The 25871-nt window shown below is 52.7% G+C and overlaps 11 protein-coding genes across 11 annotated transcripts; 5 read left to right on the top strand and 6 right to left on the bottom strand.

Moving 5' to 3' along the window:
* Positions 1 to 1689: 1689 nt before the first annotated feature.
* IAQ61_007042 (uncharacterized protein) lies at positions 1690 to 5545 on the bottom strand (the record flags this gene model as incomplete). Its single annotated transcript, XM_003845883.2, has 6 exons — positions 1690 to 3198; positions 3253 to 4322; positions 4378 to 4600; positions 4665 to 5087; positions 5172 to 5224; positions 5293 to 5545. The coding sequence occupies 6 exons, from the start codon at positions 5543 to 5545 to the stop codon at positions 1690 to 1692; spliced, it is 3531 nt and encodes a 1176-aa protein (XP_003845931.2).
* Positions 5546 to 6555: 1010 nt separating this feature from the next.
* Positions 6556 to 8358, top strand: IAQ61_007041 (uncharacterized protein; the record flags this gene model as incomplete). The annotated part of the gene is made up of 4 exons (XM_003845882.2): positions 6556 to 6620; positions 6676 to 7175; positions 7266 to 7654; positions 7729 to 8358. 4 exons carry the CDS (start codon positions 6556 to 6558, stop codon positions 8356 to 8358), a joined length of 1584 nt encoding a protein of 527 aa, XP_003845930.2.
* A 71-nt stretch (positions 8359 to 8429) lies between these two features.
* Positions 8430 to 8657, bottom strand: IAQ61_007040 (uncharacterized protein; the record flags this gene model as incomplete). Its single annotated transcript, XM_066097413.1, has 1 exon — positions 8430 to 8657. One exon carries the CDS (start codon positions 8655 to 8657, stop codon positions 8430 to 8432), a length of 228 nt encoding a protein of 75 aa, XP_065952890.1.
* A 175-nt stretch (positions 8658 to 8832) lies between these two features.
* IAQ61_007039 (uncharacterized protein) lies at positions 8833 to 9459 on the top strand (the record flags this gene model as incomplete). The annotated part of the gene is made up of 2 exons (XM_066097412.1): positions 8833 to 9108; positions 9204 to 9459. Exons 1-2 carry the CDS (start codon positions 8840 to 8842, stop codon positions 9457 to 9459), a joined length of 525 nt encoding a protein of 174 aa, XP_065952889.1. The 5' UTR covers positions 8833 to 8839.
* A 361-nt stretch (positions 9460 to 9820) lies between these two features.
* IAQ61_007038 (uncharacterized protein) lies at positions 9821 to 10106 on the top strand (the record flags this gene model as incomplete). Its single annotated transcript, XM_066097411.1, has 2 exons — positions 9821 to 9840; positions 9893 to 10106. 2 exons carry the CDS (start codon positions 9821 to 9823, stop codon positions 10104 to 10106), a joined length of 234 nt encoding a protein of 77 aa, XP_065952888.1.
* Positions 10107 to 11740: 1634 nt separating this feature from the next.
* Positions 11741 to 12952, top strand: IAQ61_007037 (uncharacterized protein; the record flags this gene model as incomplete). Its single annotated transcript, XM_003845879.1, has 1 exon — positions 11741 to 12952. The coding sequence occupies one exon, from the start codon at positions 11741 to 11743 to the stop codon at positions 12950 to 12952; it is 1212 nt and encodes a 403-aa protein (XP_003845927.1).
* A 1757-nt stretch (positions 12953 to 14709) lies between these two features.
* On the bottom strand, positions 14710 to 16320 carry IAQ61_007036 (uncharacterized protein; the record flags this gene model as incomplete). The annotated part of the gene is made up of 4 exons (XM_066097410.1): positions 14710 to 15300; positions 15353 to 15835; positions 15901 to 16145; positions 16218 to 16320. 4 exons carry the CDS (start codon positions 16318 to 16320, stop codon positions 14710 to 14712), a joined length of 1422 nt encoding a protein of 473 aa, XP_065952887.1.
* A 2371-nt stretch (positions 16321 to 18691) lies between these two features.
* Positions 18692 to 20188, bottom strand: MCCC2 (Methylcrotonoyl-CoA carboxylase beta chain, mitochondrial; the record flags this gene model as incomplete). The annotated part of the gene is made up of 1 exon (XM_003845874.2): positions 18692 to 20188. One exon carries the CDS (start codon positions 20186 to 20188, stop codon positions 18692 to 18694), a length of 1497 nt encoding a protein of 498 aa, XP_003845922.2.
* A 440-nt stretch (positions 20189 to 20628) lies between these two features.
* On the bottom strand, positions 20629 to 21890 carry IAQ61_007034 (uncharacterized protein; the record flags this gene model as incomplete). Its single annotated transcript, XM_003845873.2, has 4 exons — positions 21523 to 21890; positions 21363 to 21471; positions 21129 to 21289; positions 20629 to 21057 (listed from the first exon to the last, which is right to left on the bottom strand). The coding sequence occupies exons 1-4, from the start codon at positions 21532 to 21534 to the stop codon at positions 20629 to 20631; spliced, it is 711 nt and encodes a 236-aa protein (XP_003845921.1). The 5' UTR covers positions 21535 to 21890.
* Positions 21891 to 21922: 32 nt separating this feature from the next.
* CYT21 (mitochondrial 37S ribosomal protein bS16m) lies at positions 21923 to 22450 on the top strand (the record flags this gene model as incomplete). Its single annotated transcript, XM_003845872.2, has 3 exons — positions 21923 to 21999; positions 22061 to 22186; positions 22396 to 22450. 3 exons carry the CDS (start codon positions 21923 to 21925, stop codon positions 22448 to 22450), a joined length of 258 nt encoding a protein of 85 aa, XP_003845920.2.
* A 784-nt stretch (positions 22451 to 23234) lies between these two features.
* Positions 23235 to 25823, bottom strand: SHO1 (Transmembrane osmosensor). The gene is made up of 4 exons (XM_066097409.1): positions 25086 to 25823; positions 24860 to 25015; positions 24682 to 24804; positions 23235 to 24621 (listed from the first exon to the last, which is right to left on the bottom strand). The coding sequence occupies exons 1-4, from the start codon at positions 25221 to 25223 to the stop codon at positions 24088 to 24090; spliced, it is 951 nt and encodes a 316-aa protein (XP_065952886.1). The 5' UTR covers positions 25224 to 25823; the 3' UTR covers positions 23235 to 24087.
* Between the last annotated feature and the right edge of the window lie 48 nt (positions 25824 to 25871).

The raw sequence follows: 25871 nt of genomic DNA, 5'->3' as shown, positions 1-25871 counted from the left end.
CACATGTCAGACTACCTAGAAGCTGAAACTTCTAGACCATCTTATCACGTTGTATGCATTAACGTATACCATGTGTAGGTAGGTAGCTCCGCCAACATGCTGAAGTAAGAATGCCTATGCCGCCTTTTGACTCACGCCGCCCATAAAAAGTGTGATGAATGTACATACATCGTGGCATGTGCTAGGTAGGATACAACAAGCTGCAACCTCCTGTAGGATTGCGGGGCAGCCTTCGTGTCAGCTACCGTATCGAATGCCAAGTTTGCTGACCATGAGGATGTTGTGTTGGATCAAGGGAGCAGCCCCATCAAAACCTAAGGGATATCAGAGAACACACCAACCTTGGAAGTGCCATGCGCCACACGGCCCGCCGCGGACGCTAACCCGCTACCAACAACTGAAGTCCACCTATCCTCACGTTCAAGAGTCCACACACACACACACACACTACCTATGTATGCAAGTGTAAGCAAACCCACACGTCCCCATCCCACTAAGAAGAAAAAATGCAGTTTCCCTGGCCTGGAAAGAAATATGAATAGTACCGCCCCCATCAGCGCTGCACGCCTGAGTTACCTTGCCTTTGACCGGCCGGAAAAACCCACTCCTTTTGATGGATGACTACGACTACATACCCCACCCTACACCAGACAGGGAAGTGGAAAACCCACATTCTGCAATGGCCTCAAAAGTTCTCGAACTACCGTGGGCTTAGGTCCGCTAGGAGAAAGTCTCCACCCCACGCGGCTGGACAGGGCAGGGCAGGCTTGCATACGCCCTAGGCATTCCCCGGTTCTCCGCATGGGTGGGGGTGAGAGAGAGAGAGAGAGAGAGACGGGGGAGGGGTGGTAAGCGAACAGGGTGTCATCCCGACCTTGATAAGCGACAATTGCATGTCAAACCTATCACAATAGAGAGGATTAGACTGAGCGACCCCCTAGAGCGAACTGCATCGTTTTTGGCCGTTCACCCTGCCCTACGAACTCTGTCTCAAAAACCCCCTGCATCTTACTCGCGCTACCATCAAACTACGGTCCATACATTGGGTCGAACTTCATTTTCATTCTGTTGTTATTTTTTTTATCCCATTTCCAGGTCAGCATGTAAGGCCTTCACGCCACAGTGGGCCGTGATCACTAGGCATAACACCTCTCTACCATAAAATCTCCACTACGGATGTACCTACTGTAACCGGTCAACATCTAGTATAACAGTCTAATCTCGCTTTTTTCAAGTGGGACTCTGCAACCAAGTCGCTTGAGCAAGATAGGGACAGCACCACGAGATCTGGAAAAAGTTCACCTTCATGCAAGGCATACTATGGTGGAAGACCCTAGCACCGCGCTATGTTCGGAGCTGTTGGGCGTTCCAATCAGGCACGCCCTCATTCGCTGTCTGTATCGAAGGATTGGGGGCTGGTAGGTAGGATATGTTGTGGGGGTATAGGCAGATCTCACACATGGATGGTGAGATATTAGAGGGACATGCCATTGGCGAAGTGTAATCGAAGATCGAGTTGAGCCAGTAGAGATATGCATTAATGTTAATATGACTTTTGTTTTTTGCAGATCTACTGTAATACCCTACAGTTTACAACGAAAGTTTCATACTCGATGTGTGCGATACAGAACTTGCGAATCAGAGTTCATTACTCCATGTGCAATAGAATCATTCCCTTATACAACCAACTCAGCAAGAATCTACCAACTTTGCATATCTCGTGAACTCGTCATCTTCCTGGAACATCTCCAGCTCCTCCGGCCGCGTGCCAAACACTAATTCCACTCCACCGTCCTCTCTCAGTGGGAAGATGACCAGAAAGCGGAATCGTGCATTGCCTCTGTCGATGAGTGGTCGCAAGGCCAGCGGTGAGCCTCCGTTAGCAAACATGCCATCGCCGAAGGAAATGACGTTTGGCTGGAAGAGCATCAGGTTGGAGATCATGGCATGCATATGATCGAGTCCCATGTTAGCCGTTGAGAAGCGACTATGATCAGGCAGTGACTTCAGGATCGTGAAAGCATCGTGCATCAGCGACGGAGTAATACATGCGGCCGATTCGCGCAAGAGATAGGCAACTTGGCCAACCGTAGTTTCAGGCGAGCAGAGGGTTTCAATGGGCATCGCAGCGCGGCCCATGATGAGCATACTACCCATGTAGGTCGATGGCAGCATCGATGAGAAATAGGGCCGACCATCTACGGGTGTCTCCAGTATAGATAATTCTTCAGGTCCAAAAGTTTTGCCGTGGAGCTGAGTAGCTACGCGATATCGGGCTCGAATGGCGGCCCGCCAGAAGAAGGCTTGTACAATGTCGCTGATGGACGTGATGACGCCTTTGGCCCCGGGATCAGCTAGAACTTCCTGCTTGAGCTTCTCAAGCTTCTCCGGTGGGATCAAAAACTGCGTAGTCTTTGTTGGATACGGATTAGGGTCCAAGGGCCATTGAGATCGCAAGGGAAGTGGAGGTGGAGGAGGAAGCTTCTTTTTGGTGGCATGGTTACCGTTTGTCATTCCGTTGACTGATTGTTTCAAGACATGGTCAGGGGCAACAAAGGGTAGGAAGCCCCATACGCCTGGATCAACCTCTTCCACTGGTCGAGCATAACCCTCTTGTTCGTAGATAATCTCTGGTAGGCTGTGGTTGAAGCTCTCAGGATCGTACCAGTCACAGGTAGCAGTCTCATCACCCTGCACATATCTGCAGCTTTCGGCCCATACTTGTAGGGCTACCATGACACCTGCGCCGTCGAGACAGCAGTGATTGAAGTTTGTAGCGATGATACAGCCACCTTGAACAAAGTTCGCTTGCGCAACCAGGATATCGGCAGGCAACTCCGGGAAAGTAACATCAGAAAGGATAAGCGCATCATTGATGGCTGATGGAACAAATCCGGTCCTCTTCAACTCTTCAAAGGTCGGTAAGGTTTTTGATAGGTCTTTGAAAATGAGCTGTCTCGGACCCTCGGTTTCAGGTTTCGATATGATCGACAATTCCAGAGGAGGAATCGTGACACAGAGATCGCCCTTCGTATAACCAATTTCCTGCTCCGAGCATGCCATGATTTTGCCTTCCAGAGCAGGGATAATTTTGAATGTTCGCCGAAGGCCTTTTTGCAATATCACATAGGTCTCCTCGAAGGTTTTACCTTCTGGGAGAGCAAAGAAAAAACTGAGTCCCATGTAGTGCAATGGGTTCTAATATAACAGGTTAGTCTTTACTCGAAACCTGAGAAATAGTAAACAACTTACCACATAGTCCAGAGCATTGAGTCTAAAGGATAACCGTGCCTTGTGCTGATCGATGAGCTTCTTCATTCTTGAGGCTGCGGACTCCTCCTTATTTTCTCCATTCGGTTTTTGAGCCTCTGATATTTGGCGGAACAAGAAGTTTGCGAATTTTGCGACTGTAGGGTTTGCGTAGAGATGGCGTGGTGCAAGTTGGTCTTGGAGCATCATGGCAGTCTTGGTCATCTTGATGGCCTTGAACACATTCAAGGAATCTAGGCCCAGACCAAAGATGTCCTCATCCGGTGCTGCGTCTAAGATGGCAGGTAGAATAGACCCCAGAATTTGACGTACAGACTCTGTCGTAGATTCAAGCGTGCTGGTGTCCACGTTGATATCACCCAAGTCATCACCACGCGAATTGTAGAATCTTTCGATATAGTCGGCGTATAGATTGAGGGTGGCTTGTCTCTTGACGGTTCCTTTGTCTGTGCGAATGAAAGGGCGTTCCGGTTCGGCAAAAGTGATGAAGTCCCGGCTAAGTCGACCTCGCTGCAGGCCCTGCTCATTCGATTTTTCGATTGTAGCCCAAATGCTATCGAGAGTCTCTTCAGTCGCATTTGCTGGATCCTTCAATTCGATGAGCAGTCCCGGCTGCAGCTTCCCGGAGCCAATCATGAGACAGCCTTCAATGGCAGGGTGTGCTGTCACGTAGGCTTCGGTCTCCAGTGGCGAGATCTTTTCGCCACTAGATAGCACCACTGTATCATTGCTGCGACCTCTGAAAGCCCAGAGGTAGGGCTTGGTGGGATGTCGTATGTAGAGATCCTTGAAGTTGTAGTGATCTTCGGATGGGAACGTGTGGAAAATCCCCTGGAACAACGGCCAATGCTCGTTTCGATGCGCCCACTGCTCATACACACCAGGTTCTATCTCTTTGAATTCGAAGCCTGAGTATGGATGGAAAGCGAACCAATGCCAGTCTTCTCTCTCGGTCCACAGGTTCCCAATGAACAGGCCCTCCGTGGTGCCTGTCAAGTTAAGTACTCGCACAGTTTTGTTTACCTTGTTGACTATTGTTGGATTCACGGGACCTACAGGGGTTTTAATAATGGTTCGCAGACTTCGCAAGAGAGTGTTGGATCTTACCTCCCGATGCGCATATGAATTTCGACGATCTAAACTTTTCCAGGACATCTGGTGTTTCGCCCAATTCATCAACAAGGGATGGCACCATGCTCCAAATGTCGATTTTGGCTTGCGTCGCAAGGAGATCCATGAGGTGCATATTTGGAATCACCTTGGCAGGCCCCAAAACGCAACGCAAAGCAAATAATGCAGGTAGCAGGATATCCATGATGATGCCTGCACCCTACAATGGGAAACAATATCAATTAGCTAAATAGATAGAGTATGCCTTGCTTCACAATACTTACATGGCTCATAGGAAAAGAAGAATAGATAGTGTCGCCTTCGTCCCAGTCACGGCTCCATGGGGCTAGACCTTGATCACCTTCCGTAGGTGGAAGTAATCGAATTGCATCCATTGTTCCTATCAGTCCATGTGACCATGAGACAGGCTTAGGAACTCCAGTAGTCCCGGAGGTATGAAGAATGCAAAAAGGTTCTTGCATGATTTCATCGAACTTCTTTGTGTAAGGAAAAGGCCTGGTACTAGGTGCATCGATAAGCTCATCGATTTCAGGAAGTTGCAGAATGCGCATTTGCCGGTGCTCTAAGAATTCCCGGACCAAAGGTACCGAGGCCTGCTCCTTTGACTGAACCCATATATCGCAATGAGCCGCTTCCAGCACGGCCAATGCTCCATCCAAGTTGTTTTTGGGAGACAGAAAGAGAGCCTATGTGACAAGGAAAGTTGCGTTATTAGCAAAAGCAAAAGATGCAGCAGTGAGTGCAGCATAGACTTGTGAAGGGAGACCTACCGAATACCCAGCCTTGACACATGCATACGTCAAAAGAATGTGACGAATATCATCTTGAGTAATGATTAGTATAGAAGACTACTGACATTCTAGTGGTTGGTTTCAGAGAGGTCAGACTTACGTTGGCCGATGTAACCAACTGGCTGTATGGACGCAGAGGACCCTAGCTGATCCACAAGCCACCACGCGGTCTTGTCGACTGCGTTTGCAAACTGTCTGACTGTTATATGACGGAAGCTCAGTGTAGCATCGTTGAGGGAAGAGATGGAGTAGAAGATGCGATCTGGGTCGGCATCGGCCAGGTTATCCACTATCTGAGGTATCAGTCTTCTACCAATATCTGGCGTTAGCGTCAAGGATGAAGGCGACAACATGGAGATGGTAGTCGGTGCAGGTGGAACAATCCACCGGTAATAGCTAACAAGAGGAGACGTGAGCCAACAACGATTCAACCAAGAGGTCGCAGATGAAGGTGGGATATATCATGGCGGGCCGGCGATGACCGATCCACTGTAATGGCAATGGTGGTTTGGAGTTCCCTGTAACCTTAGTAATACCCGACAATACAGTCACAGGCGCCGCGACATGTCTTACCGTTGACCAGGTCACATTGACAGCCTAGTCAGTCTTACCATGCATTCCTCCGTGCCGATTCGAGCAGTTCACCGCAAACATGCGCATATACGCGTATCTTGTCATTGTTGATCAGCGTCGCCACAGACTGTGCAGACGTTTGCAAGCCGGGCTGGATCCCTGATGCACGGCCTGGATGGTAGTAGGTAACCGTGACTACTCGGCTGATGTGAGCACAACACACGGTGTAAGGCGCCAGGCTGCTGTGGTTTCTGGGGCTGACAGTTGGAATGCAAGGTAGTGGATATGCCCAGGTGGTGGGCCGGCCAAGGCGATGTCCATCTTGGCGTGCCCAGGTCGTGGTCACAGCTAGGCTTACTCGTAAACAAGCGAAGAAAAGGAATCGCGATGGGCTAGTCTAATGCCGCAATCTTTCTCATTACTTGCCATTTCCATGTCCATTCGCATTGGAGAAATGAGCTTAGAAGTTTTCTTCTCATATCTTCTTGTGCATACATACCAAGGTTTCAGCAATCAGAGGCGGAATCCGTGCCATAGCTTCGGTAATCCACCATGGTGTTTAGTGGAGATCATTTCATAGACAGGGGGCGGGTCATCATACTGATAATGTGTCTAATAATCGCGAATGTGTAACATATAGCAGAATTTAGAATCTTACTCTGTAGCACACCCTAGCATGGCTTCGTGGCGTGCGTACGCACATGCATGAACGGGATGTCATCACATTCGCCAGGCTAGTGCGTGAATGATGATCCTTGCTCTTGAGCTGGAGGCCCAAGGCCTGTACAAAATGCTAACCGTAATTCGGTTTGCCTTCCGTAGTCGAGCCCGTGAACTCTACAAACAAGGCGACTGGTAAGACTTGTTATTTTTGTATATCATCTGCCGACTGTTCTTACGACGACAACAGTCACGCCTTCTTCTTGCACAACCCTCCACTTACTTCCATCGAGATGTCGATACTAGCAAAGCCATCCCCTCGGCGACCTGCTCTCAATACTCCCAGCGAAATTATCTCAGTCAATACCAAGTCCTCCAAATCGCCACACACAACCATGGAAGTCACTGAGGTCTCAACCGAGGTTTCTGCAATGTCCAACAAGATACTGGACATTGTGTTCCTATATGCGCTCAACAAGTTCAGTGACACTCAAGACCGGTTGGAGGCAGGCAGACCCAAGTTCGTCTCTGTCGTCGACAAGTTTGTTGCAGCAGAGGAGCCGGTCAAAATGTGTCTTCCAGCCTTTCCGTTCAAGTCAGCCAACAAGGTACACAAAGTACTCGGAAACCTACCCGACAAAGCGGAAGAGTTGGCACTGGACCGACTGAACACGATGTGCTCGCGTATCAAAGACATCTACCCGCCAGGAGCAAAGCTCACAATCATCTCAGATGGTCTAGTCTACAATGGTGAGTCTAAAGCATGCTTGGATAATCTCTTATGCGCGCCCCTCCCTCCCCATGAAATTCAATCGTCACTAACCTGCCCGCTTGCTACAGATCTCCTTGGTATTCCGGACCGTGATACTTGGAACTATGGAGAAGCTCTGAGGGAGATGTGCGAACAAAAGGGATTCAAACACATCGACTTCTCCAGACTGAAGGATCTTGCAACATTCCCTGGCCTTCCTGAAAAACTCCAAGAGATCAGTTATGTTGCGAACGCCACCAACTTCCGTCGTGTTATTCTGAACAAGTACGGCAAGGAGGACATCAACATCGACAACGAGATTGCCACCAACCCTGACACCAAACTTACATATCTTGGCTATCGTCGATTCCTCGAGTCGGATCTGCAATACATCTTCCCCCTCGGAGGAGGCCGAACTAGCAACGGCTACAAACGTGACGTGAAGTATTTGGCAAAGCAAATGTTGATCCGGGGCTACGTAAGTATATTCCTTTCACATCTAATGATGCTGTCATGGGCTTCGACTTCTGGAAGCTAATTATGCATTAACAGGCTTTCGCTGGCGCATGCAAGAGTGCGTTCCCAAACCACTTGCGTCTCTCCATTCACCAGTCAGTTGGAGAACACAAGGTATCCATGAGTCTACTCAACACTAAGACGGGTTACACAACTCCATGGCATTGCTGTGTCGCTCTGATGGCAGATGGCGAGTGGGTCAGTGCACCCATGGGAGACTTCCAGTCAGATCCGAGATTCGAGGTCGTGCACGAAAACGGCCGGCCCAGCTACTTTCGCGAACTCACTGGGGAGAACGGCGCGATCATTGAACTGCAGTCCGAGCCGAAACAGCAAGTTCCCATGACGCCGCCACTGGCCAACGAAGTTTCGACGCCTACGAAGAAGGCCCCGTCGCCTAAAACCAAGGGGAACTTGAAGAGGAAAGATCCGCGCCCCGAGCATGAACACAACAAGGCTGCGAAGAGTGAAACTTCCGTCATCGTCACCGGCTTCCTCCTAAATCTCGTCATGGCTCTTACGACAGCCAGCGTCCTCTCCACATTTTCAAGCGAGTCCCATTCGTTCAAGCCGCAGAGCCCTTTGCTGTTGACAGCAGTTTCACTAGCAGTATTCTCAACTGCATCGGAGGCACGGGTCGTACGCCGGTTATCTAGCATGTGGTGATTTTCTTTCATTTTCATGGATCTTGAGGCGTTTTCATTTTCACGGGGTTTTACAAAGTGAATTAGGTTTCTTCATAGATTCTGCGATCTCACATCTAATTCAGAGATGCATGTTTCCACACCATTCAAAGCACCGTGACAAGCTATTGTGACTTCATAGCCTAGTATCACATTCATTCGCCGTTTTGCAACTTTTGTCAGGCCATGAGTACCTAAAGCGGCATGTTTTCTCAGTCGCCGTGAATCATCAACGTCAGATCTGTTCAGCTTGTGCAACAGGTTTGCTGCAATGACATGCATCTCAGACGTTCCAGACATTCGATGCCGTGTCACATATCATGTGCTGTGCCTTGCAGTGCTCTATATCATCTACAGTATGACCGACAGATTTGCATAAAAGTCTGCTGGAATTAGCGCATGTTGGACCATAAGCTCATTGCAGCAAGTACATGTACCTACACAGGCTAATTTGCAGGCATTATATGTCCTTCGCTTGCGACTGCGCATGTAGTGCTTATTCGCGGTACCAAGTGTCCAAGACGGCAAGCGGGAAGGATGAGGACCCCACGTCTGCCGCCTTTTCTTCGCAAATACGAGCGGCGTGTTGGGTGGCACACCAAGGTGAGAGTACTATTGGTTTCAACATGTCAGCATTTAGTAGTTACAATACATGTCTTGCTGAGCACTTTGATGTGAGGCTTTTGATTCGAGCAACGAGTTCGCCCGGGCGTGATTTTCTCAACATGACTCAGTAAGTCAGAGTCAATCGTCGCCCCAAGGTAAGAGGTGGAATCTTATCTGTCCATTGCAACTTTGATATTTCGCCCTCCAGTAATGAGAATGAAGAGACATTCATTGGAGTGGAGAAGTGGCTGTCACTCGGCACGCAATGCACATGATCTTATCTGGAGACCCAAAGAGAACTCGAAAGCATACAGTATCTTCTAGAATACCCATCACCATCCTGGCTCCTACCATATCTTCGGTTCAACCGCACGCTACACAGCACAAGCTCAGCATCTCTCCCAACCTTCACAATATCATCTATAGACCCCTTAACAGGTTCATGGACGACCGTGCCATTTTCCAATACTTCCAGTGAACGACGATCTCCCAGTCCATGGTCTGCACGTCTACCTCGTATTGACCCAAAACGGTGCATTGCATTATTCAACACTCTCGGCAATTGAACTCCAGCACAGTTGAAAACGAGGAACTTGACGCCGTTTTCCAAAACCAATCACACATGAATGTTGACCACGACACCTGTATTTTGCCATTCAGGCGCCTGCTAATCATAACAATTGGTTGAGCAAACAGTGACGTCACAGTGAGTTTTCTTGTTGACCGAGATATTGATCTGTTGGCTTTGCGTTCCACAAGTCAGTTATCCGTTCTCACGCACGAGTTTCGCGTTGGACCTCCTTCATCTTCTGATTCTCCATACATTCTCGGTCCAAACAATGGAGCACTTCTTTCACCCGTATCCTCTACCATTGCCACGTCATCGGTAATTCGAAGCTAAGTAGCAATAGACGGCCTTTACAATCCAGTATCTCCGCAAGATGCACAATGTTCATCTTTGCTTGCCGCAAGACTTGCCAAAATATCTTCACAAAACTGCAACAAGTGCAGTCTTACCGTGGGAACGGCCCTATTATGCTTTCGTCATCTCCGGCCCTGTTTAAATCGCTACCCCACGATACGGAAGCTCCAAAGTACATCGCTCCCGCCAACTTACTACCGTGACTATCCCGAGATGTTGCCGCCGACGACATGGGACCGTGAATCGATGCTTTCAAAAGCAACCTCATCCCACTGCTTCCCTGAACACGGCTGCGTCCACCGAGATGACCCGGGAAGCACACAAGTATCAAAACAAATCCAATCATACTTCTTCCGACCGGATAGTCGTACACTGGCGCCACGGTCAACAAGCCCATACCACATGTGTCTCCCCTTTTCCAACCTGCACCACGTCATTCCCACGCGACTCAGCCTCTCAGACATCGAACCCGGTCGGGATGCCCAAGACTTCACATGTCTGGTGGCGGATGGGTGAGGTCAGTGTCAGCCGCAACGCCGTGGTACCCGATAGCGCGCTCGTGGTCGACGTCGTCCCCGGTGGAGACGAGCGAATGACTCCACGGTCAGCTGACAAGGAAGAGCCCGCGATAACTCGCTCATAACGTCTCTTTTCGCCGGAAGTCGGAGGTTGGCTTGTGGGTGGGGTCTAAAGCAGTATCGTGGAGACTAGAGGGTTGAGCACGTTTAAATTAACGATCTAGTGGATCATATGGAAGATGTGTAGGATACAGGATGCTCACTGTAGGAAGGTGGTGTTGCATCTGTCTTATTACGTCCATCTACTGACATCCAAAATAGGTCAAGTCCCTGTGCAGTGCTTGGGTACATTGGGATTACATCCCACCTTGAGTTCACTAGGTTGGCCTTCACAGTCGGCCAATTTCGCGAGTGACCATTGGTCAAGATTGGACAAGGATAGACGTCAAATACAAAGACTCTGTGTTGCTGCGGAAGAATAAAAAGAAACGAAGTATTCGGTCCGATGTGAAGATTGGCGTCAAGGAGAATATTCGGTACAACGCGGGACAGTACGGGAACTAGCAGGCATGCAACCGAGAAGAACGTTTACTTTAATTGTTCTACCATCTACGTATGTTCTTCTCATTTAGAAGCGACGGAATTCGAAACATTCGCATTTTTACTCACCAAACACTTCATTAGTCTTGACATGAAATGGGTGTAGAGCAGAAGAGAAATCTGATGCATGTGGCGTTTGTAGCCAAGCCCTTCGCCACTGACAATCTGCTCACCTCGAATCCATTCGCAGCACCTTCCATTCTCGAAGAAGATCAATCACAACGTGCTCACTGTGCATCAGCCTAGAAGGCCTGGAGTTTGTGGTGGGGCTCGAGCGCTCTTCTCGTGCTTCTCATGTTTGTTCGAGTTTGGCGTTGCGGGACAGTTCGGCCTCGATATGACGAAAACGGGGTAATGCCGGTAACTTAAGGCACGTAAGCGATGCTTTTCCTTGGGCCGAGAAACATGGTGACACTAGCGCGGGGACTATGGTACCTATGCACCTCTTTACAACGGACCCAGGTACCAACCCATCTTCCTTCAGAGCGAGTCTACATAACCCACCGGCTACGATGAAGTCCAAGACGACATCGAAGCCCCGACACCGAGCCGTGGAGCAAATGCACCACGCCTAACCACTCAACACCCCACTTCAACGTAGCCCCTTCTCTCTACACCACACATGGACGATTCACACCCAGTCATTCTCCCGCTATACACACGAGAAAAACTCCCTCCCAAACCATCTGCCCTATTCTCTCCCGGTACATCCCTTCCTCATGGCAGCGTCCCAAGCCGCGCCCACCCCATGCAATACCCCGATCAACCCATCCAAACCCCCTCTCCCCATACGTCCCCCAATAGACCCAACCCTCGAGCACATCGTTTCCGCCTTTCCCATCCCTGATGATCTACATCTCGACCTGATGCGCGGCATGAACCTCGTCCCAGAGGGCGAACCCAACCCCTTTGCCTACAGCGCCGCAACGGTCCTAGCCGCGCATCCAAACTACACGCACAAGGACTACACAATCACCGGTGTTGATGGGAACGAGATTGAGTTGTCTGTATTCACACCACGCGTGGGATCGGAACCGGCCTCAAAAGAGGAAGAAGACGCAAAGACAGAGGCAGGGACGACACATGGAGAAGCACAAGAACGAGATCCACAGGCAAAACCCTCCTCATTACCAGCACTCTACCACATCCACGGCGGCGGCCTAGTCTCCGGTGACCGCTTCAGCGGCGTCTCAGAAACCCTTTCCCTCCTCCCCCCATCCACCCCAACAATCCTAATCTCCATCGCCTACCGTCTCGCGCCCGAAACTCGCGCCCCAGGGGGTGCAGAAGACTGTTACTCTGGCCTGCGATGGGTCTTTGCCAACGCTGGTACCCTGGGCGTGGATGTAGAGCGGGTGATTGTATACGGTGTCAGTGGAGGCGGGGCCCTAGCTGCATCCCTGTGTTTAATGGTGAGAGACCGAGCAAATACTCAAAGCGACGGGGCTACGGACAAGCGGGTAATGGGAAATTCGCCAAGCAAAGACGAAGAAAAAGTAACCATCAGAATCAAAGGCCTTCTCCTCCACACCCCCATGCTCGACGACCGCTGCACTTCCACCTCAGACACCCAGTTCCACACCAACAGTCCTTGGAGCGGCACCTCCAACGCACAAGCCTGGGACCTCGCCCTCGGCCCCGGCGTCCGTGGCACGTCAGCTGTCACGCCGTACCAGGCGCCTGCGCGCGAAACCCAGTATACGGGCTTGCCGCCAATGTACGTGGATGTAGCCGAGTGCGAGGTTTTCCGCGATCCCGCGGTGCGGTGGGCGAGTGAGGTGTGGAAGGCGGGCGGGACGTGTGAGTTGCATGTTTGGCCGGGGGTTTGGCATATCTTTGATATGATGGATGGCAGTGATTTGCCGAGTGTTGTGCAGAGTTCGGTGGCGGCGAAGAAGAATTGGTTGGGGAGGATGGTGGGGGGTCGGTGAGGGTTGGAGGTTGGGACCGATTGAACCCTGTGTGGGGGCTTGAAACTTTCTTGTGGCTGTATGTTTAGGGTTGTGGGGAGTTGGGACGTGAATGAGATTCGGTGTGGAGCATGAGGTAGTGCGGCGTACGCATGCCAATGCTGATCAGATCATCGCTCGTAGCAGGCAAAGATATACTCGCCCGATCTCGCTCTACCCGACAGATGAACCATAGCCACGGGCATCAAAACGCCAATACAACGGCCCAATGCCAATTGCTCTCAAAACCCGCACACAAACCCTGACTGATTCATCATACCACAACTGATCTTTCTGCCCAAAAAAAACACCCCCCCCACACATGCATTGAGACGCAGCGACATCACTCATTCACCTCCCCAAAGCCAACACACCTCTATCACGCCCAACAACACAACCACACACAAACCAGACAGCACGTAAACCAAACACCGTCAGATAACCATCACCAGCCCACCCACCTCCCCTTTGCCAAAAGAAATCAACCCACGCGCCTAAACCCCACCACTAGAATTCCAAATCCCCTCTTCACCGCCCTCCAGCCCCAGCAAGAGTGAAAGTTGACAAGGGCACGGTTAGCACTAGATGCGACATCCATAGATGCCCGCATAGTCGCGAGGATAGTACCACGCACGCCTGCCCCGAAACTCCAAGACCGTCCAGAGTCGCGGCGTTGTAGCAGTCTGCGATGTCCGCGCTGATGTCAAAGATTCCGTCGGGCGAGTTGGACGTGTCAGTATAGAGTTTGATCCTTTGCCTAACCCGGACAGGGATAACGCCGTGGGTGATGCAAAATTATCCTTTCTACAGGTGGATACACTTATACCTAACACTTAATCTCTAGCAGTCATCCATCCACCCGTCCACCCAGTAATCCCAAACACCCTAATCTTGATGGGGTAAGGTATGGGATTGGGTGGGTGGGAGATGGTGTTGAAGTCTTTCTTCTTCTTCTTCTTCTTCTTCTTCTTCTTCTTCTTCTTCTTCTTCTTCCTCTCCCTCCTCCTCCTCTCCCTCCCCCTTCCCCCCCCCTCCTCCTCCTCTTCTCTCCCCCCTCCTCTCCCTTATATCCACTATCCACTTACAACAACCAAAAAGCCCCGCTCCTACAAACCCCTCAATCTACATCTCAACTTCAACCTCATCTAAACCCGAACCCACCATCTTCATTCCAAGTCGTACCCAACTTCCCTCCTTCTTTCTTTCTTCCTTACTCGACGTCCACCCTTTTGCTCTGCGTACGAAAAGTATCATCTTTTAGACTTGCTTAGGTTTTACTTGTTACTTGTTACTTGTTACCTTCTACCTCCTCCTCCTACTTCTACACACTCTTATCCCCTCCCCTCCACACGCCCACAAGCAACTTCAATCCCCAACACCAATGCCGTCCTGAAAACCCAAGTCCAGCCTAGGTCCAAAGGAGAGAGGAAACGTGAGGCAGGGGCAAGGTAGGGCGAGGGCAAGGGAAAAGTGTGAAAAGTATAAAAGCCAGGCAAGAGAACAAGAGAACAAGACACAACATACCCAACCAAAACGATCAACAAACAAGCAAAAAAAAAAGTGAAATTGAATTTTGGAATATCCAAGGGGGTATACATATCCCTCCAGCCAATTGATCTCTGCACGCTCTGATTCTCCCGCTTCATCTAAATATCTCGATTCCTCGATTTCTCCCTCTTCCCTTCAGCCACCCCGCATGTTCCAAAACCCTCATGCACAGAGCCCATCCACCACCTCCCCTAGGCAAGAATCCAATACGCCCCACCAGCCGTAGCAACCGCCAACAAAATCGTCATAATCGCCGCGCCCGCCTTATCCGCCGTCGTAATCTCCGACTGCCGCAGCGGCGACCGATCGTCGTCATTCTCCGTACCCAGATTCGGATTGCCCTGGCTGGAACCGCCCGTGACGCTGGAATAGGGCGGGGGCACGCGATCGACATTGAGCACGCTGATGACGTTGAGGGCCGTCATTTGCGGGCCGACGCCGCCGATGCCGTCGAAGCCTGGGGACCACCACTTCATGCCGCATTGGTGGTCACCGCCATTGTGCTGCGAGGGGCCTTCACAGGTTTGCGCGGCGGCCTTGGCCGAGACTTGTAGCTTGGGCATGATGAGGTCGTGGGTAAAGGGCGCCATTTGGATGGCATTACCGAGCCAGCGGGCGAGGTAGGCCTTGAAGGACTCTTGGTCGGCGTTGCAGAGCGTCTTTGCTTCGCAGACTTCGACCATGACGCCGCCTTTGTCCGGGGGGTAAAACATTTCCGTCTTGGCGATGAACTGGGTCAGGGCCTTTTTCCACTTTTCGGCCCCGTTGGTGTAGTTGTACATCTGCGTCTGTTAGCGTGGGCGTAGACATGCAAGTAGGGAAGAGACTGTTTACATAGGCTGCTCCCGCAATCATGATGCCGTAGTTGTACGTCCAAGGCGTCATGTCCGCGTCCTTGCAGGGAGGATTTGTCGTGATACTGGTCCCGTCAAAGACCTGGCCATCTCCTGGCAAGATGGGACTCTGTGACAGCCAATCAAACGCCTTTTCTGCCCACTGTGCATACGTGTCGTTTTTGGTGTACATGGCCAGCCGGGCACCCAGATGGAACAGCCCACCGTTGGAAGCCGTGTTCTTGTAGTTCCAGCCGTTGAGCCATGGGAAGATTTGCCAGCGCATACCACCACCACACGTTCCCTCGTCGACTTCCTTGCTGTAGCGGGTGACAAACTGGTTGAAGACGGACTGCGTCATGGCGAGCCAGCCAGGCTGGTCAGCGGGCGGATCTGGGAGCTTGTACTCGGCGGCAGCGATCATGGAGAAGGCCCAGAAGACTTGATCGTCGTTTCCTTCATTCTTGGACTGGTTCGAGGGCATCTGGACAAGGAGGATTAGTATCCGCATTGACCCTGTGGCGAGGCGATGCTACGCCGTCGACGTACCAGGTCCAGATGCTCTCCAAACTGGTGAATCAGACCCTCGCGAATCATGTCGTTGTACTGATCGTCACCGGTATAATGCCAGTAGTCAAGGAGGGTGCCAAACATGGCGCCGGCCTGCCACCAGTAGTAAGGAGGGTAGAGGATACCGGGATAGCCTCCCAGGACATGTACGCCCTTGTCGTCTATCTTTGCATACTGGGCGACGAGTTGTTTGGCAACCTTGGAAGAGACGTCCTTGATGGATTCTTCAATGGCGCATTAGCACAGGCCGAGGGCACACGGTAGCAGAGTACCCAGGGTAGCAGTGAGGATTTTACCAGGCGAAGTAGGATCCAGGACCAGAGCTTGGACCTGTGGCACGACATGGGAAGACAGCAGAGAGAGCGCGGGTAGGACTTGGGCAGGGCTGAACAACCTCATGGTGACATGTGTAGGCGCCTCGGTAGGGAATCAGATGCAAGCGAGCGATGGGCGGCAAGAGCGCGCAAGGAGACAAGAGACTACGATTAGGGATCAGAAAGTGGGGAAAGAGCGACGGTGGTCGAGGGTCCGGGTGTGAGAAGCAGCAGCGGGCCAAGGAAGGGGTTTTGTGGTGGCAGGAGAAAGTGGTCAGGTGGGAGGCACAGGCAGACAGCGAGAGGGAAGCAGAATGAAGTGGTTGGTATCAGAAGAGAAGAAGAAGAAGAAGAAGGAGAAGAAACTGTGTGAGAGGGCGGGCAAGCGAGTAAACGAACGAGGGGAGGGTGGTGTGTGTGTGTGTGTGTGAAGGAAGAGCAATGAGGGCGACAAAAGCGCAGATGGATGGCAAGCTGCTGAAGAAAGCAAGAAGCAAGAAGCAAGAAGGAAAGAAAGGATGGTCGGGGCCTGCAACTGCGCCTAACGAAGGAATGTCGGAGTTTCCCAAGAGCTGGCTGGCTGGCTGCTATGGCCAGAGAAAAAAAAAGAGGGCTGTTTGCGGCGCGCTGTTTTGGGGGCTGCAGGGAGACACACAACACACACAGGGAATAAGAACACACGAAGCACCAGCAAATCAGCAAATCAGCAAATCAGCAAATCAGCAAATCAGCAAATCATGCCGTCTTGCTCCCCCTTGACAGTAGACAGTAGACACTACACTAACAGGTAAAGGCCCTTCTTACTCAGCGCCAGAGGCCAACGTCTTGTCTTGTCTTGTCCATGTTTGAAAACACAGCAGGAAACGGGGCAAGGGTGTGTTTGCTTCCACAATCGGAGCTGGCTGGACTCGGACTGGCTGGACTCGGACTGGCTGCCGCTGTTGCCTGCCTGTCCCTTACCCCTTCCCTCACACTCTATCCCACACTTCACTTCTAGCCCTTGCCCCCCTTCCACCTTGCACTCCTCCTCCACTCTTCAACACCATCCATCCACACACACATCAACCCAGTCCAGGTTCCATCTCCACCAAAACAAAAAACCGGGGCTCTCTCTTACGCGTCCCCCACACGTCCCTCACACCCATCAAACAAAGAGCCAACACCGGTAGGTAGGTAGGTAGGTAGGACCGACCACGCAAGGACATGTCCTTCTCATGAGTTGGGCTCGGACACCCAACATAGCGGAATATCGTGCCGGCCGACTCCACCCCCTCCCTCGCCCGTTCGATTCAATCCCACGCAGAAGAAACAACACAAATACCATGCATGCCATACAACCACCATCCCGCCCACCATGTCCACCTACCATGCCCGCGTTTACACACCTCCCTCCCCCATCTCCCTCCCCTCCAGCAAACCTCCCCACCCACGCCGCAACAAGCGTTTTCCAAGCCGAGCTTACGCCGCCTTGCGCAGCACCGGCCAAGACTTGTCCTGTTGGCCTGCCGAAACAAGTTAGCCGGGGAGCGGGGGCTGCGCGTCAGGGTTTTTGGGTGGGGGGGGGGAACGGAAAAAGGGGAAATCAAGGTCGGGCGTATTTATAGAATCGAGGTTGCACGTGCGGTGATGCGGTGATGCGGTGATGCGCCCACGCCATCTCTATCGGGGCTTGAAACGTCCACGCTGATGACGCATGGCAATGCGCGTGCGTCAAAAGTGGTGGCGCGCAAAGGTACTAGTTATCTCGGCTGGTTTGAGGATCACGTTACTTGTCTTGTGCCATCAAAATAGCCGGGAAGTAGCAGTGGCAAATCACATGATACTCAAACTACCCGAGCGCATGAGATAGCGTAGGTATGGTAATGGGCTTTCCTCCTATCCTAATCATCAATCGACGACTACCACTACCGAGTGGGTACGGTACCGGTACCCTCTGCCAACAGATTTACATCCTAAACACACCCCACCTGCTTTCCCTCTCCACGCCCCGATTCTGCCCACCACACGCCATGTGCAGGCCCATGCCCAACACCCTCCTCGTCTGCTCAGGCGGGATAATCCCATCGTCCCACAGCCGCGCCGAGCCAAACCTGGCTTCACTCTCGTCTTCGATTCTAGCCTTGAGCGCCGGATCCGCTTGCTTGCCCACAGCCTCCATCACCGACGAGAGCTGTTCGGCGCCCATGACCGACGTCTTTGCATTCGGCCATGTGAAGAGGAGGCGGGGGGAATAGGCGCGGCCGCTGGAGACGGGTACTGTTAGCCTGGCCAGAAGAAGGGGAAGAGGAGAAAGTGGTTGCCAGAAAAGAAGAAAAAAGAAGAAAAAAGAAGAAAAAAGAAGAAAAAAGAAGAAAAAAGAAGAAGAAAGAAGAAAAAAGAAGAAGAAAGAAGAAAAAAGAAGAAAAAAGAAGAAAAAAGAAGAAGAAAGAAGAAAAAAGAAGAAAAAAGAAGAAACTCTAAACATACCACATCCCATAGTTACCAGCACCAGCACTCGATCCCACAACAACCGTAAACTTGGGCACATCCACACAGCTCACCGCCGTCACCAGCTTGGCCCCATTCTTCGCGATCCCCCCCTTCTCCGCATCCTGCCCAACCATGAAGCCAGAAATGTTCTGCAAAAAGACAAGCGGAATCTGGCGCTTACCACAGAGCTGCACAAAGTGCGCGCCCTTGAGCGAGCTCTCGCTAAACAGAATCCCATTGTTGGCCACGATGCCCACGGGCTGCCCGTAGATTCGCGCAAACCCGGTGACGAGCGTGGGGCCGTAGAGCGGCTTGAACTCGGCAAACGACGAGCCGTCGACGATGCGGGCAATGATTTCGTGCATGGGGATTTGCTTGCGTAGATTGGTGCCCGCGATGCCGGAGAGCTCCTGCGGGTCGTAGAGGGGCTCTTGGAAAGCCGGGGGCGAGGTGGCCACCGTCTGGTTGCGATGCCAGTTGAGGTTGCCGACGCTTCTGCGCGCAAGCACAAGTGCATGCCCATCATCGACAGCCAGGTAGTCGGTCACGCCAGAGATTTCGCTGTGAAGCTTTCCACCCCCAAGCTCTTCTGCAGACACCACTTCGCCCGTCGCAGCCTTGACGAGCGGTGGGCCGGCGAGGAAGATGTGTCCCTGATTTTCCACAATAATGTTCTCGTCACTCATGCTGGGGACATAGGCACCACCGGCCGTACACGGGCCCATGACCACACTAATCTGCGGAATGCCCATGCTCGACATGCGGGCCTGGTTGTAGAAGATGCGCCCAAAGTGATTGACATCTGGAAACACGTCCGCCTGGTTGGGGAGATTGGCGCCCCCAGAGTCAACCAAGTAGATACACGGCAACCGGTTCTCCTGCGCAATGGTCTGGGCCCGAAGATGCTTCTTCACCGTGATGGGGTAGTACGTGCCTCCCTTGACGGTCGCATCGTTGGCCACAATCATGCATTGCACGCCGTTGACAGTCCCAATCCCAGTGACAATCCCGCCCGCAGGTACATAGTCGGCCTCGTACATGTCGTAGCCCGCCATCTGGCTCAATTCGAGAAAGGGCGTGCCGGGATCAATCAAGGCCGTGATCCTATCGCGCACCAACATCTTGCCTCGTGCTACATGCTTTTCCCGTGCCTTCTCCGGTCCACCTTGTGCAATCTTGGTGTGTAGATTGGCCAGTTTCTCCGTGGCTTCGTCCATCTGCCGCTTGTTCTCCTTGAAGTCGCTGGAGCTTGTGTCGACCGTGGTAGGGATGATAGACACTTGCTCGGCATAGTGCGAGTGTGTAAAAGTCGCCGCCTGTCGTGTCGACTGCTGCGCAGCATGCGACAGAGTCCGTCGTCGTGTTGGAATCTGGACGGCAGTCGACAGCACGCGACATTGGGCTGGTGACCGCAGCGCTACCGACGGCCGAATGCTTTGCTTGAGCAGGCTCAAAGCCTCTCGCGAAGGCCCTTTGTGCACCATGCTAGAGTGTTGTGGACTGGCGTGTGAAGCTGCGCTCTGTCAGACGTCATCTGATGGGTCTATACATGCTCTCGCAACCCACCTAGTCTATTGTGCTTGAAGTCGCGCTACCCCGTCTCTCCTATGGAATGTATGTGCTCGCCACAAAAAGACAATTACCATCACACCCGCGTAGGTCTTGAGGGAAAATCAACAAACACGGCTGCATCCGTTTCCACCACCGGCGGCATAATGGCATTACAAGCCCGCTGCCAGCCGTACCGCGGCTCTGCGGGGAAAGCGCGCTAGGTCGCAACGAGCAGCTACTATCCGTGTCTATCCCGCGCACCTTGTTCTGCATCACAGCGGCAAACCAACATGCTGACTATCCAATTCGTGAAAATGCGCTTGATGGGATTATGCCATGTTGGAGGCAGTTGGAAACTACATCAACATTCACCTCACAGCTTACCACCCTCCACGGGTACCTCAACCACCTGATCCAAGCCTTCGTACTTTAGGACATCAATTCCATACTTCTCCGCCACGGCTGCACTCAAGAACCTGCCTCCTACAAAGTGCCTGCCTTTGAACCACTTGACCAATGGCTTTGGTGCTGTCAAGCTGATGAGGGCTGGTGGCATGAACCCCTTGCCTGGCCCCGCGTCTCGTGGCCCATGCTCGATATCCCACGACGATGGCGCATCGACGGCAAGCACGGGAACAGACGTAGAGGCCAGTGCTTCAATCACTCTCGGAAATGGCTCGCGGACCTCGCCGGAGAAGGAGAAGCCGAAAATGGCGTCGACGATGTGATCGGTTTGCTGGAGGGCGGAGGGGAAGTCGTCGGTGAAGGGCACCTTGAGATCTTCGAGTTGCTTCTTCAAGCGCTGGATTCTGTGGGTTATGAAATCTTCTTGGAGAGGCCGGTGTGGCCTGTCGTCTGGGTTAGGTGGCGTACCTGATACAGCTCGTTCTTGCTTTGCTTGGGATAGTAGATTGTGGGTTGGTAGCCATAGTGGAACAAGTGACGAGCTGCAACTAGTCCGTCGCCGCCATTGTTGCCAGGACCACAGGCTACTAGGATCCGCTTGCCTTTTTGCAATGGCTGTAGTCTGAAGACTGCATCCATCAGCTCAGCCCAGTGAGGAATACGTGTGCACCTCGTCAAAGGAAAACCGTCACGTCAAGGTACCTGCCTGTGAGACCGAAAGGCCAGCGAGTTCCATCAATTGATCAATGGAGAACGCGCCAGTCGACATGACCTCTTGATCCAGCGCGGCTGCGCTTTTGGCAGACAGTGTCTAATTGATCAGCCCGATGTGTTATAAAGGACTATGCTTCCATAGACTTACTCGAAGTGCCATTTCAATTCTCAGCGGAATCTATCCTCACAGATGGGGGTGGTGGTTACATGATCAGGGTCAAGCTCGAAGTCATGCCTGGCATGATACGATTACATCACTACCATCAGCATCTCAGCAGCAACAACCCCTACACCACCAAACTACACCACGCCAACCCCACACTCCCCAGACTCATACATCCCTCCAACCAGCTAACACCATTGCGTCGAGCCTGAAATCCATTCCCCCAAACAGGCAGAACAGGCCACACACCACATCAAGCACACTCACGTGCCGCCACCCCCGAACCATCTCCGATCTCCACCCCAAAAAAAGTCCCGACATCCAACCCCCAACCCCAACCCAACCCAAACACACACAACACACCACACAACACCACACCACCAAAATGGTCCTCCGCATCCGCCTCGCCCGCTTCGGAAAAAAACACTCTCCCTTCTACAACATCGTCGTCGCACACGCCCGGTACAACACCTCCCCCCCCCCCCTTCCTCCTTCCCGCACCCAAACTAACCACTCCACACAGCACAGCACGCAACTCGCGTCCCCTCGAAGTCCTCGGCACCTACGACCCAAAGCCGCAGCCCCCACGGCCAGGCGACACACACGGCCGGGCGTGGAAAGATATCCAGTTGGATCTTGCGCGCGCGCGGTATTGGGTGGGTGTCGGGGCGCAGCCGAGTGATACGGCGTGGCGGCTGTTGAGTATGGTGGGGATTTTGGAGCCGAGATGGAGGGTTGGGAGGGTGGGAGAGATGGTTAGGGCGAGGAGTGCGGCGGGGAGTTTGAGGGGGGAGGGAGGGCGGGAGGAGGCGGTTGTGGGGTAAGATGGGGCATTGGGATATTCTGGAATGGGAAAAGGCGCGACGAGAAGGACAAGGACGGAGAGAAGATTTTCAAATCCAATCATGCCTGAACAAAACCCTCAAATCACAAACAAAATATCCCCCGGACTTCAAACACACACACCACCCTCTACCTACCACCTTGCAACAATCTCAACCCACCAGCCACAGCAATCCCCCACCCCTCTCTCCCAGCACCACACACACCCCCTCCATCCATCCCCGAAGCATAGACAAGAAAGACAACGTGCAAGCTGTGTACATTGTACACTGTACAGTGTCATGTGCACACCATACTCGATTTCACCGTCCACCGTCATTCCAATGTAAACTATACTCAATCCATCGTCCACCGTCATTCCATTCTACAGTCCCGCCTACCCTGCCTTTTCCCTGGACAGAAATCACACTTTTTTCGTGCTGGGGGGTTTTTTTTACCTCTTGGACAGGAACTACCTTACTACCTACCCATCTCCGGCACGCTCCGGCACGCTCCGGCAGGGCAATCATGTCTTTATTTTGATTTTTTTTTGGGGGGGGGGGGGGGGGGTTCGGTCATGGATGGAGATGGATGGAGATGGACATGCACACCGCCAGACCAGACCAAGCCAGCACACCACACCACACCGCCAGACCAAAACAATCCAATTCTAAACCCAGAAAGAAAAGCAATCAGACACAAAAATCAGACACGAAAAAGTCTTGTAGGATTACTATGTAAACCCCCCTCCCGCTCTGGGCCCCTCCCTTGTCTTCTCCGACTTTTGCTGCATCGTCTCCATTCTGGCATGCTCATGCTCGTTCCTTTGCTAATTCAGTTCAATTCAATTCAATCCAGTCCCAATCCAGTTCCAATTCCATTCAATCCCCCATCTCCCCCTCCGCATACCCACTCGCGCTCCATCTCCCCCCCCTCCCCAGCAGCCAAACCCAAACCCAGTCCAAAACCCCAAAAAGCCCTTGCCCTCCAAATATACAAAAAACAAGTCTACAAAGAAAACCCCCACTCCCCCTATTTCCCTCCGCAGACACACAAGACAGCCACCAAAAAAAACACAGAATAAGGATCCGGGTATCGTCGAAGTGAAGAACGGGAAAAAGGAAGAAGGAAAAAAGAAAAGGTCGGCGGACAGCAGAGGGCGGACGGCGGACGGCGGACAATCGTGTCGAACCGAGCCAAGCTAAGCCAAGCAAGAGAGATAAAAAAGGCCGGGATGTTGCAAAGCCGGGCGAGGAGAGTAAAAGTAGAGGTTGAGATCGGGGGTCCTGGGGTGCAGTCTTGAGGAAAAGAGGTGGGGAGCTGGGTGTACATCTGATGAGAAAGACAAGGAGAAGAAGGGTTAGAAAAGAAAGAGGCAAGGGAAGAGAGAGCGAGGCAAGATGGGATGCACACGCTTCCTCCCAAAATGTACCCATGCGCCCTCGAGCACAAGCAGCACTTGAAATCCTTCCCACTCTTTCATCATCGCCCTGCTTCCGCATTTTCCCAATCTTCCAAGCCATCCGATTTGACCCGACTCGGACCATTGAATCCAACACGGTCAATCGTATGTGTACGCACTTTATGCAAAGAAACAGCGGACACGCTCGTAGTGCCCAAAATGCCTGTTCGGGCGAGAAGGAGAAGAAGTGTTCATGGCAAAGTCGTGAGGCTGCATGCGCCGAAAGAGGGACGAAGAAGAAAAGGAAACCAGTCCCCTTTGCTTGATTACAGCAAAATAAGATAATTGCTCGGCGCAATGCCCGTCTCGCCATTTGGCTTCTTCGCCTGCCACCATCGGCCACTCACGTCCGAGACCTCGAGGACGTCGTGCTTTTGGAAGCTGATTTCGTTTGCATCGTCCGGGTTGGCCTCGTAGCTGTAAATGGCCTTTGCGCGGTAGGGGTACTCGATCGAGGCTTCTTGCTGGTGTGCTTCGTCTTGGGTAGGGGTTGCGGCGTTGGGAATGCCGTTGTTGGGCATGCCGCCAAACTGGGGGACGGAGCTGTTGCGGCCGTTGGCACCTGCCGGGCCGCCTGGGTAGCCTGAGACGGGGGACGAGGTTTCAAAGCCGTTGAGTTGGGCAGACGTGTACATTTGAGGCGCCTGGCTGGCGACTTGGGTTTCGGGGCGGTTGGTGTAGCCGTGGGAGATTGGGCGCGATGAGCGGGAGCCTGGGTGCTCTTTGTGGAGGGCATACGAGTCGACAAAGGCGCGGTGACTGGCCTGTGGCTGAGAGCCGTAGTAGAAGATCCATACAATCTGGGGGCGGGGGGCATTAGTGGCAGGTTGGGAAAGTGAAGAGGAAATGCAGTCACGTACAGCAATCATGGAAAGTAGAATGTATCCCGCTGCTGCTGCCTCGAAGGGCGCAATCGGTGAATAGACGAGCGAGTTGACCGACGAGGTAGTGAAGACCAGGCCGGCGGCGAGGAAGCCAACAATCTGGCGCAAGTCAGCAAGGGCGCTGTGTTGACACTGCCATTTCATCGTCACCCACCGCTACATGATATGTCCGCTCAGCATCCGAGGCGACGGTGACTGTGACACCGGCGATGCAGAAGAACATGAAGACGAGTGTCCACCATGCGAAGTTGGGGAAGCCACCATGAATGGCAGATATTATCGAGCTGACAAAGGCGATGATCCAGGCGAGCTGTTGGACGAGCAGTTAGCCACCGTCAGCCTCAACGGATGGGCACAGCAGACGGAGACGGGTGACTTACGACGCCAATGGAGATGGTGGCCAGGGCAAAGGGGTCGCCGATGATGCGGCCAAAGCTCAACGAGGCCCTCTGGCCGTGACCGTAGCCGTTTTCCATTTTCCGCAGTGATGGAGAGCTCACGGAGCCGTATACTGGCATTCGTTGCGCAGGCGGCGGGCGAGTTGGGGGTGTTGATGGTCAAAGGGAGGCAGGCAGGCAGGCAGCACGGGGATAAAGGGAGCGACGGCGTGGCGGAAGTTTGTCAAAGAAAAGGAGCGTGGGTGCTGGTGTGCAGGGGGGGGGCGGGCTGTCCAGCGGGCGAGGGAGGGTGAAGGAAAAGCGAGCAGTGTGAATATACTGTCTGTCTGGGCCAGCGACGTGGACGATGTTATGTTGGGTTTGGCGATTCTGTTCTGGAGGTAGGCAGGCGATGTAGGCGATGTAGGCGATGTATACAGGCACTGGGGCTGGCGGGCCGGCCGTATTGGGGGTGTTGTCGCAACGAACGGGTGCACAGGCGCAAAAAAAAAAAAGGGCAGCGGCACGAGGAGAGCCAGCAGCCAGGAACGAGAGCGTTGCAGGCGTGCAGGATTTTTATTTACTTATGGGCGGCTTCTGGGGGGAGGGGGAGGGGGGAGGTTGTGCGACGGCTGGCGGCTGCAGGAATGGCGATGCAGCGTGTCAAGAGGGTTTGGGGAGAGAGTGGTTTGGGATGGACAGTGTAGGGAAGTTGGCAGTGTTAGCCATGGGGAAAAGGCTGTTTCAGAAGACGGCCGTCATTGGCTGCGGGTTGGCATCGGGCTATGG

Source organism: Plenodomus lingam (genome assembly GCF_022343315.1).
Source record: "Plenodomus lingam strain CAN1 chromosome Unknown contig_26, whole genome shotgun sequence".
In the NCBI taxonomy this organism is placed as follows: Eukaryota; Fungi; Ascomycota; class Dothideomycetes; order Pleosporales; family Leptosphaeriaceae; genus Plenodomus; species Plenodomus lingam.
Note: the sequence above shows the minus strand (reverse complement) of the source record. Positions and strands in the feature narration are given on the sequence as shown.

What these genes read in the sequence shown, in the direction of transcription:
- SHO1 (XM_066097409.1), bottom strand. Translation starts at nt 25,223, where the DNA reads ATGCCAGTATACGGCTCCGTGAGCTCTCCATCACTGCGGAAAATGGAA. An exon ending in CCACCATCTCCATTGGCGTC is followed by an intron (nt 25,016 to 25,085) that starts GTAAGTCACCCG and finishes CTCGTCCAACAG; the next exon opens with CTCGCCTGGATCATCGCCTT. An exon ending in TTCTACTTTCCATGATTGCT is followed by an intron (nt 24,622 to 24,681) that starts GTACGTGACTGC and finishes CCCCGCCCCCAG; the next exon opens with ATTGTATGGATCTTCTACTA.